This window comes from Cupressus sempervirens, chromosome 9 (genome assembly GCF_028749045.1).
Source record: "Cupressus sempervirens isolate cs-2001-9-10 chromosome 9, ASM2874904v1, whole genome shotgun sequence".
Lineage (NCBI taxonomy): Eukaryota > Viridiplantae > Streptophyta > Pinopsida > Cupressales > Cupressaceae > Cupressus > Cupressus sempervirens.
Window position 1 is genome coordinate 445,365,002 of NC_143126.1, and position 20,695 is coordinate 445,385,696.

Below are 20,695 nucleotides of genomic sequence, written 5' to 3' on the forward strand. Positions count from 1 at the left end.
CTCGTATATTGGGGAAATTAAAACAAGAGAACAAAGCAGACAGGGGGATGGAGATGACAGGAAATATCTTCAGAGGATAAAATTTCAAATGTGCACGTGGTAGGCATATTGGGTAATGAACTGATGCCTACGATATCATTTGTATTGAGAATGGAGGAGGAAAAAGATATAAAAGTGAAGTCCACCTGGCAATGCTCGGAATTGCTCAAATTGAATATGTTTGAAACCATTGAAGGTGACAGAGAACTAATAGACACATCATACCACGTGGATAATAACGACAACAAATGAACTCAATTTCATGACCATACACATTATACCAAGGAAACAAAAAGAAAGAGTTGAAACATTAAACAACTTGCACAACTACTGTAACCCACCATTAATATGAACGAATAATCTGCCACAGTTAATGGCATGAATGGTGATGTGGTTTGAGAAAGGGTTTAAAGGGGAGTCGAATAAGAATGGACCTCACGTAGTAAGCCAAGATATGGTAAGATGAAATTATTGATTATATTTTGAATAATATATTTTTGGCAATTGTGAATATTTGATTATGATTATTTGAATTGTAAATATTTGAATATGATCATTTGAAAATAATGTTATGTTTAATTATAAGGAGATGCGAATATTTGATATTATGTTATCAATTAAATAAACGTGATTTCTTGTGTAAGAAATAATTGATCCTTTTGTGTCAATCCAAGGGATTGACACCATGGAGATTAATGGGACTTATTGATAGAAGAGCAGTTCAAGAATGTATTGTATTTTCTTCGACCCATCATTTCTTCCCTAACATCATTTGGCTGTTGTAATGGAAGGATTATGTAGTATCACAATTTTGATGGAGGAAGAATTCAGACATTGCTATCTATTCTGCACATGGGGTTTATAATTTGGATCAAAAGAAGTGAAGTGCATTGGAGAAAGGTGTGTGACTAGAATGGAGGGTAGGGCTTAACGAAATCCTTAGTTTTGCAGTGCCTAGTTGAAGGTGTGTGGCTACACAAGATGATTGGTTGGGTTTTCCAGGGTTTTGCCCATGGGTGCACCCATTTCTCATTCACAGGAGTTTAGGGAACCTTTTGACAAGCTGTCAAGAAGTAAGGAGGGCATGGGCTATTGGCAGACTTCGTCCATGATTGGGAGCTTGAATTGGCAGTAGGGATAGCCAAGAGCCAAATGAACCCAGATTTGCTTCAGTTGAGATTAACAGGTATCCTAGAGGAAATAGAATGTCAAAGGATGGAGAAGTGGAGCTATTTGGGGATGTGGTTGTAAAGGTATCGATGGCTACAGAGGCAAATATCATGAGGGAGGAGGGCGAGGAAGAACTTGGAGGAGTTGTTGTGCACCTCGTAGAGGTCATGCTCGAGGGTGTGGCGCACATCGTGGTGGAGATGGTGATCATTTTGAGGTAGGCGGTGCTGTTGTGGTCTCTTTTGTTTGTGTGGAGATGGGTGGTAGATTGCTCACAATTGATGAGGCATTGACTGGTGGTGGTATGGGTGAGACAGGTGGTTTATCATTCTCCTTGCTTCGGCCTCACCCTTTTCTCTAAAAATGTTATGTCTTTGTGGGTTGAAACAGTGTAGATAGTTGTAGGCTGGTTGGGGAAATGGGAATTTTGTAGTGATATCACAATGTTGATATGGGTTGCTATGGTCCATAAAGGGTGATTTTGTAGTATACTCACCCAACTTTTTGTATTTGGTTGCTGTGTCTGATACCAGGTGGTCGAATATTTGGTGCTATTGCTTAGTGAGTGTAAAATTCAGAATGGTGTTGTGAATGACATCTCTCATACATCGTAAAACTTTACTTTATAATATAACAAATGATCTTTTACCAATGAAAAAATGAGTTGAATAAGACAAAAATTAAATATGACAAGATTTGTCTTAATTGGAAGGAAAATACAGCGATTACACAAACAAAAAGTATTGCTTCTTAAAGACTGGATTTCTACAAAATTGCCAAACATTCAAAAGGAACAAAAGAGATATTGGAGTCTGCAACTATAAATTAGAGATTAATACAAAGACAGGCAATAAACATAATTTTGTAAATGGCGCAATAAAATGAAAGGTGACTTGTTTTAATAAAGAATAATGTTTATAAAGAGACATGTCTTTGTAGGGAATGCACTGTTTCATGAAAAGGCATAAGAAATGGTATACAAGAAAAATTGTCTGAGATTGAGTATGTGTGTTGTGTTACAAAGACAATCTAGACCATACACCAAGGGCCATTAATGAGATGATAAATTGCACGTTCAATGAGAAGGATATTGATAGTTTTGTAGAAGATTTTCTGAAGAGTTTGTGATCATTTCTTGGCAAATTTATCATCATTTTATTGCAGAATTGGAAAAGGAATTATTGAAGATTAAAAAAGAGTGTTGTAACTCTAGGGAATACATTGTGAATGATAGGTTGCTGGTTCTAGTGAGTTTATGCTCACAAAGTAAATGAGAGGTTGGTGCCTATAGAATTTGTAACAAGAAAATTTGTACAAACAATATTTTTGTTGTGGTTTTCTCACACAAGGGTTTCCACATAAACCCCGCTGTTGTCGTGTTACTTATTGTTTGCTCATCCATTCTGATTTAGAATGACAGTATAATTGAATTGAATAAGTTTTGAAAGATTAAAAATAAGTATTATATTGATTCATTACCCACCCAGTCAGCATAACTATGTGTTCAATTTATACAACATTTTACATTACATAGAAAATATCTTTATTATTGATGTTATGTGAACTTTGACAATGAAGATTAAACCGAATGGAAAGCATTCAGGAAAGAAGTTAAAAGTTTTTCTTTAAGTTAATATGAAAATGATGATATGGTGATCAAAATATAAAAGACAAATGAAGGTAAGATGAATTAGTATTTTGTACATAACTATGTTGAAATATCTTCCTATAGATCAGTTGAGAATGCAACGACTTATGGAAAGATAAACAGAGAGGTTGATTAGGCTTGGTTAATTCCTGAACTTGGTCATGTGGTTAAAATCCAAGTGATAGAAATATTGAAATGCATACATGGTAAATTACAAAATTTCCTTTGTTCTCACATGCATAGCCTGATATACACGTGTGTGTTTCTTAGGTGATGGATTAAAAGGCAGCCATCTACATAAAATCCTTAGAAGCCCTTGGGCAATTTGATTTTGTTGATCCAATTGTTATTTTGGTTAGCCCACAATACATTGGATTGTCATTAGACAATAAAAGAAAGCGAATCAATAGCAAAATATTTGAGGACAGAGTCCTTTAATTCTTAACTAAAACTCTATTTAACACGTCACATCTCATTGAAAATGTACAAAATAACCAAGATTATGTTGGAATAGAGAGATAATCTATGCCAACTTGCTTTTATAAGCTCCATCACAACTATTACAATGAATTGAACTAATATAAGTAAAAATACTAATTATTCATTAAATAATATAAATTGTTTTTGAACATCATTAATCAAAGTTGAAGAAATATATAATTTTGTAAATGGGTGTGCAGAAGCTTGTAGATTATAATCTTCGTGTTATTTTCTAGTTTTATTTATTTTAGATAGAGATATTTTGCTGCTTACCTTAATACAAGTATCTGTAATAATAAAGTGCATTAATTTATTACAGATAACCAGGATTTACAAGGACAAAGAACATGTTGAAGTGGAATTCAATGTAAGGACAATCTCTATATATGTCATTATTATTTGGTTTAAAAATATAGAAATTGTAAATATATGGTTCAATATATCTTTGCAGCCATTTATAGTCGAATTTAGTCATTGTAATATTTTTGTCTTATTTTGTCGGATTTAAACATGTAGATTATGGTTGTTATATGTGTGTTTTGTTAGCTATGTTGACTATAATAGATATATAACTAGCCTACACAGTTTGATAATCCTCAAGTGAGTCCATCATAATCTTCATAAGATCAAATTTTCCATTATAAATTGACAAAGTAAATATACATAATAAACTGGAACATATTTTTCATATCTAAATTATTGTTTTACTTCCTTATAGATATGTATATACATGCATGTGTCTATATATATAAATATATTTAAAACATAATTGAGAAGAATTAATAATTAAACCATTATATAAAATAAATATGAAAAATATTAAATAGAGAATACATATTAAAAGAAATTTCTCAATTTAAACATTTGAAAGAAACAATAAATCAAACGGGTCAGGGACCATTGGCCCCCTGACTAAAGGTTGACCTTTGGTCGAGCAACCAAGTGTCATTGCCCTTATCAATAGCCATGCGGGCTATAGAGTCTGCATGAAATCTACCAAATAAGCAAGCAGATAGGAGATGTGAAAAAACCAAAAAGACGTTGCCCAGCAAGCAGCAAAACAATATAAGACAATACCCATAAGATCTTCAACCTCAACGCTAAGAAGAAAGGAGCGGATATTTGGGAAAAATAAAACAAACAGAGTTGTAATAAAACTAAAAAACAATACCAAACAGGTTGACTAGCAGTTGCAGTACGTGGAATAAGAGCAGAAAATGATATAAATGGTAATAAGGACAGCAAGAGAAAAGAGAAACCAATAATGTCCAATTGCTAAGTGGTTGACAGGGAGAACAGTCCCAGGCGACAGTAATACCAAAAGGAACTGAGATAAATATACCATCAACAACAATTACCAATTGGGAGTAGATAGGGAAGGTAAAAAATTTACACAGTTAGCAAAAGAACAAACAGCAATAAGCAAGGATATTTAGAGACATTAATAACAGTGACACTAAATTTCCATAAAACTACAACACTAAGAAATAAAGGAGCAATGATAAAACTCTAAAAGAATAATAATTATTAATAGCAGGAAACAGTGGACACAGCAGTGATAAAGAGAGATAACGAACCTTTGAAACTGCATAGTAATATAGAGATCACTTTAGTAAACAGAGGGTATACTAATACTAGAAGAGAATACAATTTCAGTGGTATATATATTTTTTTCTTCAAAGATATAAGTGTAGATAAAAATATATGAGATGAGCATTCTTAGAGACCCCTCAAAGGGGCGTAGAGAACATTCCTTTTTGGATGTCGAGTTCTCATGAATAGAGCTCAGATATTAGAGGGCATTCATAATAGAATGCAGGGATTCCAAATTGTGAACCCAGAGAGAGATCTGTAGAGAATCTCTCAGAGACAATATATATTGTAGTGGTTAATCATATGCATATGTTAGAGATCCAAAGCTTGGTTAGAGGTGGGATCTCTGCCAAGTAATTATTGTTGATTAGTGTGCTCATTAATAGAGATTGTACAGGCCTTAGAAAGGTACTCTCAATATGATAGCTGCGTAACTGAGATTTATTCTCACTAGAGGGTTAGGTAAATCTGAGAAGAGTACTTTTTGAGGATTAGGAGTTTAGTACGGGATTAGTGAATAGTTTATTTAATGATTATTTATCTTATTATCCACCAACATTTATTGCAGCTTTTTAAAGTAGTTCATATTTATATATCACCATGTACTAACAAATTGTTACAGGTTATAGCCTTACTTGCTCAAGCCGAAAGCAGGGACATTATAGTTGTATCATAGCAAAATCCTGCCATCTTGTGAATAAAGGGCTGTGCAAACTTACGAGAGAAAACCAAAGAAAGACACCATGAATGACTTAGCTAACTAGATGAGATCTTACATGGAACAAAAAACCCAAAAATTAATAAGTCAAATGGAAAAGTCAAATCAAGCCCTCCCCCAAGCTCTAGAAAACATGGGAAATTCAATTGATAACTTAAAGGGTAAACCTAACCAAGGGAGAGACACTAGCTCAAATCATTTAGAAAACAATAAGATGACCCCAAATACCAGTCCCACAACCCATATTCCTACCTAGAGAAGAATCCTCAAGGGAGGTGGAAGGAATAGAACACCCCATAACCTGAACTGAGTACATAGGAAGGGCTCGTGCAGAGTTAGACCCTCATGTCAGGGTAGTGGTATCATTTAGGGAATTTTGCAAAGATGAAAGAAGAGAGACACCTAGGAGGCATATAATAAAGAACTCAAACACAAAGTGATCAAGGTAACAATTCCAAATTTTGATGAATCTAAGAAGATTACAGCTCACGCATGCTTAGAAAAATTAATCATATTTTTTATTCCTAGCCCCATGATGGAAGAAGACACTCTAATTTGGAATAGTCCATTTGGAAGTAGCAACACATTATTGGTGGCACCATGGACATATCTAACTAGGGCATCAAAGTATAAATTCTTATAGACAATTCTCCCAAAAATTCTTGATCATTTGATGAAAAAGATACAAAATGGTACTTTTCAAGAATTAACACATCTTAAACAAAATAGATCAATTGATGAATTCATATGACAATTCCAAGGATTATTAGTAATGATTCTAGATCTCTCCCATAATAGACTTCAAATAGACTTACTCATAGTTTCATAGAAGGCCGTACAGAGTCCACAAAAACCATGGTCAAACTCCTTGAACCACAAATTCTAGAAGAAGCTATCAGGAAGGCAGGAAAGGTTGAATCTAACAATAGGAAAAGGCCCAGGAACCTAACTTCTAGAACTTTCCATTGAAGTGAAGGAACAAGGAAGGATGACAAAATAAACCATGTTATTTGTGTAAAAAACCATGGAGGCAAAAGCATTTACGCTTTAAATGTAGAGAACCTTGGGAATGTGGTAGCTGTTGTAAAAGAGGGCAAGTAGACCAAATTGAAGAAAAAAAGAAAAAGGGCAAAAGTCGAGGAGTTAGAGCAAAGGGACCTTAACAATCATCTCTTGTAGTATTCCTAACTATGTTTGATTCCCGAATAGATGAATATTGTAACAGGAAGGGCAATCAAAATGATGTACGGCTTGGTCCAATGACTCTGGAGGCCGTACAGTGATGTATCTTGGACTGTACAGAGTTTTCTTACTGACCGTATGACAACATATGAAGGTGGGGAAGCTGTAAGTGGGTTGTTACATGCTGTATGGTGGTGAAGGGGTAGTCGTACGGTGGAAAGAGTGCAGGTCATATGGTGGATTAGAGACATAGTTGTACAATGGCCGTATGGTGGTGTGGAGTCTAGGCAATATGGTGGATTGGAAAAACACAGCTGTACGATGGCTTGAGGAAGGGTGGTATAGAGGTGTGGTTGGTGAGTGGAGGCCGTGCGACCCAGGAGGAGGCCATACGGAGGTGACAGGAAGTTGTACGGATAGGTATTAGAACACAACTGTGAATGCTATCTTGTCCATATAAACACAATAGATTAGATGAAATCCGAACACAATAATAAAGATTTGAACACAAATTCTTTAGTATATGTTTGCCAAGAGAGGGCACTCCGACTTGCCAGATCCGAGCAAAGTAATACATGCAACGATGGAATAGGGTGAGGGTTGAATCCCACCGAAACCGCAATAAGCCAAATAGGGAAGATCCTTCACTTCCGAAATGGCGAACAACAGAGAACCCTAAACAGGAGTCCGCAGTACAGAGAAATATATTTCGAAAAAAAATACCTAAAGACTTCCTACAAGCCGTGCTTAAATACCCGTCGGTAAACTATTCTGAGGGTGTACAAAGATAGCCGACAGTGACACAAACTTCGAACACAAAAATAAAAATGGGTCCGAGATAAATTAAATCAATTAGGACATTACATTCCTCTCGTCCGAAAGTTTGCTTGTCCTCAAGCAAATGCAATGCCAGATGCTGGAGAATGTACTCGCCTTCCCACGTTGCATCATCCAATGGTAGGTGTTGCCAGCGTACCAAGTATTCCTTCATAGTGTGGTTTCATAAGGTCTTTTCATGTACTTCGAGGATCTCGAAAAATTCCAAAATGAGCTTTCCTTCTTTGTTGAGTGGCGGAAGGTCGGTAGCAACTGTGACATTTTTCCCTATGGCTTTCTTCAGACAGGAAACATTGAAGACATTATGAATGCGGCTTCCCTCCGAGAGTTCCAGTTCATACGCTACTTCACCAATGCGACAGACCATGTGATAGGGGCCATAAAATCGTGGCTTCAATTTTTCCTTTCCTGTTCCCTTTAATGAAGTTTGTCAGTACGCCTGGAGCCGGAGATAGATTAGATCCCCCAGTTCGAAACTCCTCTCTATTCGGTGCCTGTCGGTGTACATCTTCTGTTGATTTTTTGCATGCTGTAGGTTTTCTTTCAAGCCTCTCAGTATGTCCTGTCCCTCCTAAAGCCAGTCCCTCGCCCTTGGTGTGCGACTGTCACCCTGAATTGTGTCGATGAAGGAGAGGGGTTCGTACCCGTATAGAGCTTTGAATGGTGTCATCCCGATAGACATGTGATACGTGGTATTGTAGCAATATTCCCCTAGATGGATCCATTCTACTCACGCTCGTTGTGCCGAGACGTAGTTCCGAAGGTAGCCTTCAAGCCATTTGTTCACAATCTTGGTTTGATCATCCGTTTGTGAGTGGTAACTTGTGCTTGGAGATAATTCTGTCCCTACCATCCGAAACAATTATATCCAGAATATACTGACAAATCATCCATCCCAATCATTGACAATGTTTCAGGGTAATCTGTGCAGACGAAAAACTTCTCTAAAAAACAGATCGGCAACTTGTGCAGCTTGAAGGTCTGAGCGGATGGCAAAGAAATGTGCATACTTTGTTACTCTGTCAACCACCATGAAGATACAATCCTTTCCATTCACCTTGGGAAGACCTTTTATGAAGTCCATTGATATACTTTCCCACTTATGTTCGGGAATTGGCAAAGGTTGTAGTAGCTTGGCAGGAAGAGTATGTTTGGACTTGTTTTGTTGGCAGACCGTACATTGTCTTACATACTGCAACACGTCCCCTTTAAGTCCTTTCCATGAAAACCTCTCTTGAAGACCTTTGTAAGTTTTGAGGAAACCTAGGTGTCTAGCCAGAGTTGAGTTGTATATTTCCTTCAAGATCTTTTGCTTCAATTTGGATTTTGGTACCACGTATATCCAGTCTTTATAGTAGATGATGTCATCCACCACTTTGTACCGATCATCGTGGGTGTGGCCATCCATTATTTCACAGGCAAATGTATTTTTGGAATATTCCACTAACAGATGTGCCTTCTAGTTGGCTGATATTTGGTCTAGTGAGCAAATGGTGGATTTTCTAGACAAAGCATCTGCAACTACATTGCTCTTCCCTTTCACATATTCAATGTCAAAATCAAAAGATTGAACTTTGCCTACCCATTTTTGTTGCCATTCATTCAAGTCCCATTGCTCCAAAAAATATCTTAGACTGTTGTGATCCGTACAAATGACAAACTTGGCACCTATCAAATACTGCTGGAACTTGGTTAGGGCATGTACGATGGCCAACATTTCTTTGTTGTAGATGGAATATAGGCATTCTACTGGCGTAAGCTTCCTGCTCTCATAGGCGGTGGGATGTCTATCTTGCATAAGTACCGCTCCAATGCCTTCCTCGGACGCATCACACTCCAAAATGAACGGTTGAGTGAAATCAGGTAGTGCATGTACCGGACAAGTGCTCATGGCCTCTTTCAGCTTATCAAAGGTGTGTTGTGCCTTTTCGTTCCACTGGAATGACCCCTTCTTCGTCAGATCCGTTAAAGGTGCACTGAGTTGAGAGAATCCTTTAATGAACCTCCTATAGTAACTACACAATCTGAAGAATCCTCGCAAATCCATGAGTGATTTTGGTGGAGGCTAGTCGAGGATAGCCTGAATCTTCTCCTGATGCACTTGAACTCCGTATTTACTGACAACATTCCCCAAGTACAATATTTCTGTCATACCAAATTCACATTTGGACTGTTTGGCGAACAAGGGCTGTTCCTCTATGATATTTAGAACTTCATTCAAATGCTTTAGGTGCTCCTCCCATGTCCTGCTATAAATAAGATCATCAAAAAATACCAATAAATACTTACACAATTGCTTGTTGAAGATGTGGTTCATGCATGCTTGAAATGTAGTAGGTGCATCAGTCAATTTGAACAGCATGATCAAAAACTCATAATGTCCATAGTGACAACGAAAAGCCATTTTCTCCACATCTTCTTCCCTCATGTGGATTTGATGGTATCCGGAACAGTGATCTATTTTTGAAAAATAGACCGCTCCATGCAATTCATCCAGCAACTCATCTATTCTTGGAATGGGATATTTGTTGTTTATTGTTTTTTTGTTCAACGCACGGTAGTCCACACATGTGCATAGTCCCGTCCTTTTTGACCAAGACCACAGATGACGAAAATGGGCTAGAACTGGGATAGATCCATCCTTTCTCTAGCAATTCCTGAATCGTCCTTTCGATCTCATCTTTGAATTTCTTGGGATGGTGGTACAGTGTGGTTATGACCGGCTTTGCCCTTGATTCCAACTCGATAGTGTGCTCGAACCCTCGATGAGGTGGTATGCTGGGAGGAATATCCATGAAAACTTTATCATGTCTACTTAAAATATCCTGAAGTTCATCATCCTGTGGAGGTGTTCGACGCCCCTTTATAGGTTCCACCGAGATAAAACAATGTGCAGCTCACGCAACGTCGTCGTGTCAAAAGATTGTCTCCATCCGATGCGCAGAAACTTCCTTTAGACCTTCATTTGCCATTCCTCGGAGAACAACCTTCTTTCCGTCAACCACAAAAGTGAAGTCCATTCATTTGAAACTTTGGGTGTATTCATCAAGGGTCTCCATCCACTGTATGCTAAGAATAACTTCCATGTCGGCTAGGTCCACTATGAAGAAGTCCTTAGTCACTGTGTGATTCACCATTGTGATACTCGGTTGAGGAACAAGGTGCGTGCAGGGTAGAAAAGTCTCTACAATGACTTTGACTTGAAAGCTTGCATGTGCCTCCGTAGGTAGACTTCTTCACTTTACCAAGGATGAGTTTATGAAATTTAGAGTAGCTCCACTATCTAACATCACTGTAACCCTTTGTCCTTGAAGGGTACATCGTACACAAAAAATTGTGCACCTTGGGCTGTCGGCCAGGGCAATGGTTCCTTCGCGTTGTACCAAGGCTGCAATTCTCTCCGTACGGTTTAAACTGACCATGTTGGTGTCATTGTGGGGTTGGTTATCTTCGACCAACATTTCTTCCTACTCGTCCTCATCATTCCACATGATCTCAATGTTATGGATATTCCCCTTTCCGAGGCATCAGTGGCGAGGCTCCCAAGGTCCCTTGCAATTGAAACACAATTTCTTCCTTCGGAGTTCCTGTTTGGTAGCTTCATCCAACGATGGCTTCTTGGTCGAAGGTTTGTCCCTCAGAAACGTCAGCGGTTTAGGATGAGTAACTTTAAGAGGACGATGCCGATGACGATGCCATACTCTGTGCTTTATTGATTGCTTCCGACAAGGTGGTAGGATTGAACCCCTTTACCCAACCTTATAGAGGTTCTAACAGTCCATCCATGAAGAGCACTACCTGTCTCCTTTCGGAAATATTTGTGACCAGAATAGAGAGTTTTTGAAATTCTACAATGAACTGATCGACCGATCCAGTTTGCCTTAGTTGCGCCAACTCTTTGAAGTTGAGCTCCGGATCTTTACCACCAAATCGTTCTATGAATTTCTTGTGAATTCTGCGTATTTATTTGATCATGCCCTAATGTGATGGTGCCGTGGTGCCACCATTCATGCACAACTCCCTCCAAGTGCAGCGCGATAAATTTGATTGCTTCTTCCGTTGGCATAGGATTCAACTAGAAGTAGGTATTGGCTTTTATTACCCATGCTTGCACAGATATGGCCCTGGATCCGTCAAATGGAAACAAATTTACCTTACTCAACTTCCTTCTAAGGTCATCATTAAAGTATCCTCTGTTTTCGCCTCCCGAATATCTCATTCTCAGATCTGTGTAATCTTTGTAGGATATATCTTCTTCAAGGTTTGCATTCTTCCAATCTTCTCTCATCTCTTTGAAACTTGGTTGTCTCCCTTCCTATTGTGCCTCCGTCCGTGGTGGAAAAGTTGGCATGGAAGGTCTAGAGCATGCTGGCTAAGGGTTTGATTTACCTGACACCGAGTCCGCGCTGTGACCATTTTGTTCTCCACCAACTTCTTGAGAGTTTCTTCCATGAGTCGCTGCGTATCGGTGATCTGTGCTTGATTCCTGGCAAGTTCCCTCAGTAGAGCCACAAGTTTGGCAACGGTTGGTTCCCGTTCGTCAGCCATTTGATCAACGGAATGTGTCCTTCTCTTTTGGCTATAAACTCTCATTCACTGTCCACAGGCTGGCAGGATCGAAGCGCTCTCATACCACTTTAGTATCCCTGACTATGTTCGATTCCCGAATAGATGAATACTGTAACAAGAAGGGCAAACAAAATGATGTACGGCTCGGTCCAATGACTCTGAAGGTTGTATGGTGATGTCTCTTGGACTGTACAGAGTTTTCTCACTGACCGTACGACAACATATGAAGGTGGAGAAGCCGTAAGTGGGTTGTCACATGCTTTACGGTGGGAAAGGGGTGGCCGTATGGTGGAAAGAGTGCAGGCTGTACGATGGATTAGAGACATAGTTGTACAATGGCTGTATGGTGGTATGGAGTCCAGGCAGTACGGTGGATTGGAAAAACCTAGCCGTACGGTGGCTTGGGGAAGGGTGGTACAAAGGTGTGATTGGTGAGTGGAGGCCGTACGGCCCAGGAGGAGGCAATATGGAGGTGATAGGAAGTTGTACAAATAGGTATTAGAACACAACTGTGAATGCTATCTTGTCCATATAAACACAATAGATTAGATGAAATCTGAATACAATAATAAAGATTTGAACACACAAATTCTTCAGTATATGTTTGCCAAGAGAGGGCACTCTGACTTGCCAGATCTAAGCAAAGTAATACATGCAATGATGGAATAGGGTGAGGGTTGAATCCCATCGAAACCGAAATAAGCCAAATAGGGAAGATCTTTCACTTCCGAAATGGCGAACAACAGAGAACCCTAAACAGGAGTCTGCAGTACAGAGAAATATATTCTGAAAAAAACATACCTAAAGACTTCCTACAAGCCGTGCTTAAATACTCGTCTGGAAACCATTCCAAGGGTGTACAAAGATAGCTGACGGCTACACAAACTTCAAACACAAAAATAAAAATGAGTCCGAGATAAATTAAATCAATTGGCCCGTTACAAAGTTTAATTTATTTTATAACTGAGACATTACATCTCTCAAAATGAAAGTAGGCCTTTCTGAAATAAAGGCATTCTTAAAGAGCAGAAGGTGATTGCATTAGCGGACACAAGAGCTTCGCATGATTTTATTTGCAAGCACTTGATAGTGAAGAGGATGCAAAAAACCCATGATTTTGAAGGATTTAGAGTAGTATTGGCCAACAAATCCATAGACTGTTGTAAAAAAAATGTTGTACAAGTAGAAATTACCATTGTTGGACATATAATAAAAATAAATTTTTATGCAGAAAACACACAAAATGATATCATTTAAGGGATGCCATGGATCAACACCCTAGGGCATTTATCATGGATGGCCCTGTTGATATATGTAGTGTCATTCAGATACAAGGTTCACATCAAATGCATGCATGTAATAACTGTGCCAAATCAGAATACCTTGGAAGTATCCTTGATCTAAGCTAAACCACCAATAAGTTAACTAAACTAAATCTGAAATTCCAGATTTTCTCTTGGAGATCGAGTATTTGATCTATTGCTCAAACTGATCAAGTTGTTGATCATTTATGCCCTCAATATTTTGGAAATGGATCGAGTATATAATCCATTCAGATCGGAGGACTTAAATGGAGTTTGTTTAGTGCTTAATCTCACCCGGTTAGGATTAGGTCTATTAGACAATTCATTATGAACCATCGTGACTATTCATTAGAAGTCATATCATTGACAGTCATGACTGTTCATGATATTGCCCTTAATATCATTATAAATATTGATCAAACAGGAAGAGACAAGCATTGAAATAGATAAATACATCCTCTCTTCTTAATCGGCTATATCAAACTGCAGATCAACATATACACAGTCAGATTTGTGATACAATTTACAGTAAAGTTGAAGATCAGATCCACCTAAACTTGTTTACCATCTGCCATAAACTCAACATATCAGTATTCCTCAAATCAATATTGTCATCTATAGACCAGTCTGATAATAAATTTAAAATTCATTTACATGGTATCAAAGTGTTGTTAAACAGATTGTTCCTTTCAATTTAACTCTTGAATCCCAATATTCTTGAACAATATCTGACTACAATAGTTGGGAAATTATAACTAAGCAATTGACTTCCCCCTGAATTCTTAGGTACAGCTCCCTCAGATTTTGTGATTTGCAACGAATCTTGTTTGTTCCTAAGTCAAAATGGGGTTTGTTCTTGACCAGAGAATAGGATAGGTAAACCAAGTTAGGTCTAGACAGGAACTAATGTAGGCGAAGATTTAGTTCTTAAAACTAATCAAGCCTGTGAACTCACACATCTTATGAACTTGCAGAAATTGATGAAATGCTGATGAAACCTACTTATGATATAACTACTTAGCTGAAAGCTTCTAACTCTATGAAGAACACAAAACAAAACCTCTTTAAACTTTCAATAATACTATCATTATCTACAACTTACTGCATTGAATAGGGGAACGAAGTTCTGTTCATTCCTCAACTCAATTCAATAGAAAGAGATATCTTAAGCTATCACAAAACAATGGAATAGTAAATAATCGACACAAAATACATTCAACTTGTCTCTGCAATATGAAGTATCCATGAAAACTTTATCAATAGAAAAGTGTTGCGGGTATGGAAGACAAATGTACCAAGGGGGCAACAATAGAGAATGAACTTATCCATTTTATTAAATAAGGAAAAAACAAGAGACCATTAATTAGTTGGAGTATGCAGTCTACAGGGAAAAGGAGATAGTGGTAGGATTAACTGAAGGAGAATAGTGCCAAGATGGACAAGAATGTGAGAGTATTGGCCCCAGGAGTCCGTGTTGTAGGGCTAGGAGCATCGAGTAGCAAGAAATAGAAGGTGCGTCCTAAAGTGCACCTGTCTACACAGAAGGCCGACACTTCTCATTCTCACGGTATAGTTTGAAGGCCTGAATGGTAATGACTGCTGTAGATAGTGGCAAGAAATGACTTACACAAACCTCATCAAACAAATATTGGTCCTTGCGCAAGTATAATGGGCGATTCAGCTTCCGATGTTTTCCATATGGTTGTTTGAGCCAATATTAAGAGCTATGATTGAAACATACAACTGGTACATCAGAACAAGTACATTTGCATAGAAGAAGCATCGTCTCACGGTCTCGTTCAAAGCCTGCGACTTCACTAGGGTTCTTGGCATTCTTGGCCAAGGAGGCCGCAAAGTGGTAATTGCGAACCACAAACTTCCGCAAGAACGAAAGTATTGGGTGAAGTTGGTGGGATGTGACCTCATGCTAGAGGAATTTGAGTCAGTCATAAAGGCTACTAGGAGTCGACGACTGCAGTAGGACTTCATTCAGGAAGGACATTGGTGGTGTATCATGGACATGATAAGGAGTAGGTTAACCGAGGCGAGTAGGGCTTTAGATATTGCCCTTCCGTAGATTACATTTATGAACGGAGATTACCTTTATGAATGGCATTATGAATGATATGGTATATGATTAGACAGCCATCCTCGTTGATAGAATGGAGGAATTCATGACACTGCAACATTGCACATTCTATATGTTGCACCATTCTGGAAGAAACACTCCATCAAATCTCGATGGATGAGTTTGAAGTCCCACTGAGAGGAAGATTGACGCAAGGATAACATCTAGTATTCTACTAGAGGCATTTGGACACAGGTGGCATGATGGCCGGTTAGAAGTGAGTAATGCAGGCCTTAGACGCCTATGGTGACACTGGTAGTGAAAGGGAGGATACCATGGAGAGGTGGGACTGTTTCAAAGGGAGATAGTACTTCGACGAAGGTTGGGAATGATGAGGTAGATGCAGGGTCCCCACCTAAGACACTTTTTACTCCTCAATTGCCGACTTTGGCGCACTTGATAGCCACCACTCCCCTCCTTCCAGGGGCATGCCATTGTTGTTATGACTCCATCCACGACCATGGTAGAGATTGCAGTTGTATTGGCCTAGATGGAGGTTGTTGAGGAGCCATCCCAGCTAGCCATCCTTGAGGGAATTCTAGTCATGGATGTCTCTATGGATTCAATTGCCACAGATCTAGGAGCTGTAGTTCCAACGACGGGGCTCGTGGAGATGCACCAAACACCAAAGGCTCAAGTTCTACTAGACATGATTGGCATAGAGGCTATTGTTATTATAGCTTCATCCTTGTTGCCTGAACCTATGAGTGTGGCCCAGTCAGCACAGCTAGAGGTCGAAAGTGTTGGGGTGGCCCAGCTAGCACAACCAGAGGTCAAGGGTGTTGAAGTGATGGATCGAGCTAGTTTGTTCTTAAGACAACAATTTCGACACACCGCTATAGATGTCAATCCCTCCATCCAGTCCTCGAGGTGGGGAGAGGTCTTGACAAGAGTATCTAGCATTCTAGCACCAAAGGAGTTGAGAGTACCACAGTCCGAGGATGCGTCAGAGATGAGGGGGCCGCATTGGAGGTGGACATGGCTGTCACAGAAGGGGCAGAGATGGATACGGAGCAGGTTGTTGATACTGAGGACAGACTGAACTATTGGTTGGATGAGGAGAGATCCATGACATACATTAGGGCCATGGAGGATGTGTTGGAGAGAGGTTGAATCATTGGACAACATGCTTTGACCTGCAGAACAGAGTTGTAGTTGATCCGAGCCTATATCCAGAGGGGCTGTCCTGAGTGTTTTCACTCTTGCTTTGAGGCCATAGGATGGCTAGTTGTGGAAACACCAGAGATGTTGGCTGATTGAATTACAGAAGCCAAGTTGGGACTGTGCAACACTGCTATGGAGAAGCTAGCACATGAGATAGTAGGGGCATATAAAGACGCCTACTATGCTCAACGATGTGCAGAAGCCGATAGAGAAGCAGAGAGGGTTGCAGGTGTGAGGTGCAACATAGTCGAGGCAAAGGCTCTAGAGGAGCTAGCCGCTGAATTGGCTAGTCAGCAAGCAACGTGGGCAGCAGAACGAGCAGCACTCTTGCAAGACAAGGAAAAGGTTGAGAAAGGATTGCAGGCAGCTCAGACTCAGGCTATGGAGGCAACACTTCTACTGAAAGAGGTTGTTGAGGTAACACATAGACACAAAAGGACTTAAGTTTCTACATCGATTAGGTTTATGAGTTGTAATAGCTGCTGAATACTTCAGAGACGCAACCTCCTCCCTAGTTTATATTTTCTTCTATATTTGTGTGTTGTCTCCTAATTTTGGCAGTTTTGAGTTGCCAGGAGATGATTTTTCTTTTCGGGGGGATGATGTTGTCAGGAAAACGGGTAGTTAAACGGTTGGCATATGCAAGGGACTTGCATAGTCACGATGGTTTGCCTTGCAACCCCTCATATACTATATGTAACCTTTATTTCCTCTCATAGAGGCATGTTGGTATTGAATACTATTGTAGATGGTTACTATGCAATGAATATAATATGATTGTTCTCTACTTTCTGTGTGAAGTACTTTTCCATTTTGTATGCATTAATTCTGTTATCCTTTAGGGAAAACAAATGTTTATGAATATACTTTTAAGGAAGGATCATTAGGATCAAGTATTAATAAAGGGTTTATTAAGCTTATCTCTAAGGATGGAGACAATTCACTAATCAAGAATTGGAGGCCTATCACTCTCATCAATGTGTCATACAAGATCCTAGCAAAGATTTTAGTGTTGATGGTTAAGAATGTTCTTACCAGCATTATATTCATACACAAACTGCTTTCTGAAGGGAAGATATATCTTGGAAAATCTCATTACGTGTTGGGAAGCAATGGAGTGGGCTAATAGCCATGTTCTTAATTGGTTATGAGAAAGCCTATGATAGGAGAGAGTGGAAGTTCATTGAAATTATGTTGAGTTTTTCATTAAGATGGTATTAGTTCCTAATGAAGGATGCCAATGCATCAGTTGAGGTCAATGGGGTGAGGAATTCCCCTTGTCCAGGTCCATCCAACAAGGTTACCCACTGGCTCCCTCCCTCTTTGTTCTTGCTACTGATCGTCTTCATTACATTCTCAGGGACAATTTTGTATCTCCTGAAGTAAAAGGAATATCCCTTCCTAATCACCCTGAAATCACAAATGTCCAATTTGCTGATGACACTGCCATGCTCATTGAACTATCTGAAACTAATGTTGATAGATTGATAGCCAAATTAGACTTATTCTATATGGCTCCTAGTAGTAAAATCTCCATCTCCAAATCCCTCATGCTAGGGTGGGAGGAGGACCCACCAAAGTGGTACGATAGATTTGGCTTTCCTTGGGGGGGCCCTAATCACTTGTTGAGGTATCTTGGCATCCCCTTCTCTATATCTCCCAACCTGAACGGTATGTGGAACTGGGTCAAAGATAAAATTGAAAAGAAACATGGGAAATGGAATAAGAACTACCTATTCTTAATAGGCAAAGTACAGTATAAAGATTCTATTAGCCTACACAGTCTACTACTCTTCAGCCTAGCTCTTTAACCAAGCTCATATATACCATGTGTAGAAAAGCATTAGGGATTTCTTGTGGTTAGATAGGAAGGGACACAAGAAGAGACATTTAGTTAAATGGGAATGGTGAACTAGAAGGAAAGACAAAGGAGGGCTAGGCTGAAAAAATTAAGGTGGTAGGGAATTGCCTTAGTAGTAAAATGTGTGGCCAAAGCAATAGTGGGGGAAGAACCTTGGAAGATTCTTATCAAAAGCAACATTGCTAGAGGAGTACCCCAAAAGGGTAAAACATGGAGAAATCTTTAATTGAGTGATCTGTGTCAGGTAAATGGCAGATTAGGGTGGAAGGTTCTCAAATCTTTAAAGCTATCTGGAAAGAATGGAAACAAGTCAGGAAGTGGATCATTGGGTTAAGTTGATAGATGAAGACTTTAAACCCTGGTGGAACTTGTAGAGGAATGGAAAACTCCTTGCTCTATTGCTAGGATGCTTAGCTTGATTTTGGGATAGATTAGGTATTTCTAAGTTCACTGATCTGCTTAACAATGATGGTTTGATTCCTTGGGAAGGACTTGCTTCCAAATACAATATACCCCTAACCTAGGAATGGCAAACCCCTTGCCCTATTGCTAGGATGCTTAGACAAATTTTGGAATAGATTGGGTATTTCTATGTTCAGTGATCTGCTTAACAATGATGGTTTGATTCCTTGGGAAGGACTTGCTTCCAAATGCAATATACCCCTAACCCAGAAGAGGACTTACCGTCTACGTAAAGAAACCTGGATGTTGCATAACTTCCCCTTCTCTTGTGGGGTAGAAATTGACAGGTCGCCTTTACTTCAATGGCATGATGGCTCTCCCTTGATTGTTACCAAGTCCAAATTTATATATAGCCTAATCTCTAATTCTGATTCAATCTTCACCCACTTGAATTCAATATGCAAGGTCAATAGGAATCACTCCTTCTAGGAAAAGTGTCTCCATGCTCTATGGCGAAGACCAATAGAACCCAAAATTCAGTGTTTTCTATGGCAAGCCATGCTTTATAGGATCCATGTCACTAAATCTGATGGAAACCCCTTATTATGCTCTTTCTATCAACTTCTTGAATCTGTCTAGCACATCTTCCCTGAATGTTGCTTTTCCAAGGGGGTGTGGAGCTGGTTTGGTATCACCATAGCTCACCATCTATCCCTTTTCCATATTCTTTCTGGTTTTATCCCCAACCTCTCCAAGCAGTTAAACTTTTTGTGGGCCACCTTCTCTTCCTTTATAGTTTGGCATTTGTGGATTCTAAGAAATGAGGATATATTCAAAGGTAGACAAAGGGTGCTTATAGAGTCTCATAAGAGACTCATAATGAATTATGTTTGCATGCAGGTTTCATTGTGTTTTAGGGTAAAAGCTCAACACTTCCATAAAGTCATCAAAGAGTGTGTAGACATACTGAATAAGGAAGGAGTGTCATTTGAAATGTACTCTGAGAATAACCAGATTAAAGACAAAGTATACCCTGAGAGAGATGCTGGAACAGATTAAAAGAAAGAAGAGAATAGAAGATCTTGCAGGACCAATTAGCAGTACCATAGAGGTTCCCAATCCTCCTCCCCAAGCAACTCCTGTTAACTATATTGTTCCAATCGCTACTATCCCCAGAGGTGCTTACAACAGACATGAGGGTAGACTTACAAAAGGTGATCTCATTAACAGAATGATTCCTAACAACAGTGCGGAAAAGATAAGTATGGTCATCCAAAATAGTGCTAAGATAAGAGCAGGTAGGAGGCCTATCATTTCTATTAGTGCCACTCCTAGACCTCTTGTTGTTCCCATGGTGTTTTTCCTCAATAACCCTCATAATATCATTAGAGAAGATGGCCTTTGCTTTAGGTGGGTTGAAGGACATCTAGCTTGGACAGCCTGAATGGCTGAATATTAGGTTGTTTAGGATATAATAGCTTAGCAGTTAGCTCACTTTTGATGGTCTGATGTTTTAAAAGATGAGCTGAATAGGCCCAAATCTGTTGTTAAGTTACTATCTTGACTATTTGCGTTGGCATGCTTTCTTTGTCTTGCTGAT

General features: G+C 39.2%; 1 protein-coding gene across 1 annotated transcript in view; it reads left to right on the forward strand.

The window, feature by feature from the left end:
- Positions 1-20,695, forward strand: part of LOC149539220 (Glycosyl hydrolase family 38 protein) — a 375,203-nt gene that overhangs the window by 134,804 nt on the left and 219,704 nt on the right. The window contains exon 20 of the mRNA XM_089800555.1: positions 3,657-3,704. Within this exon, the coding sequence (XP_089656681.1) occupies positions 3,657-3,704 (48 nt within the window). The remainder of the gene's footprint in view (positions 1-3,656; positions 3,705-20,695) is intronic.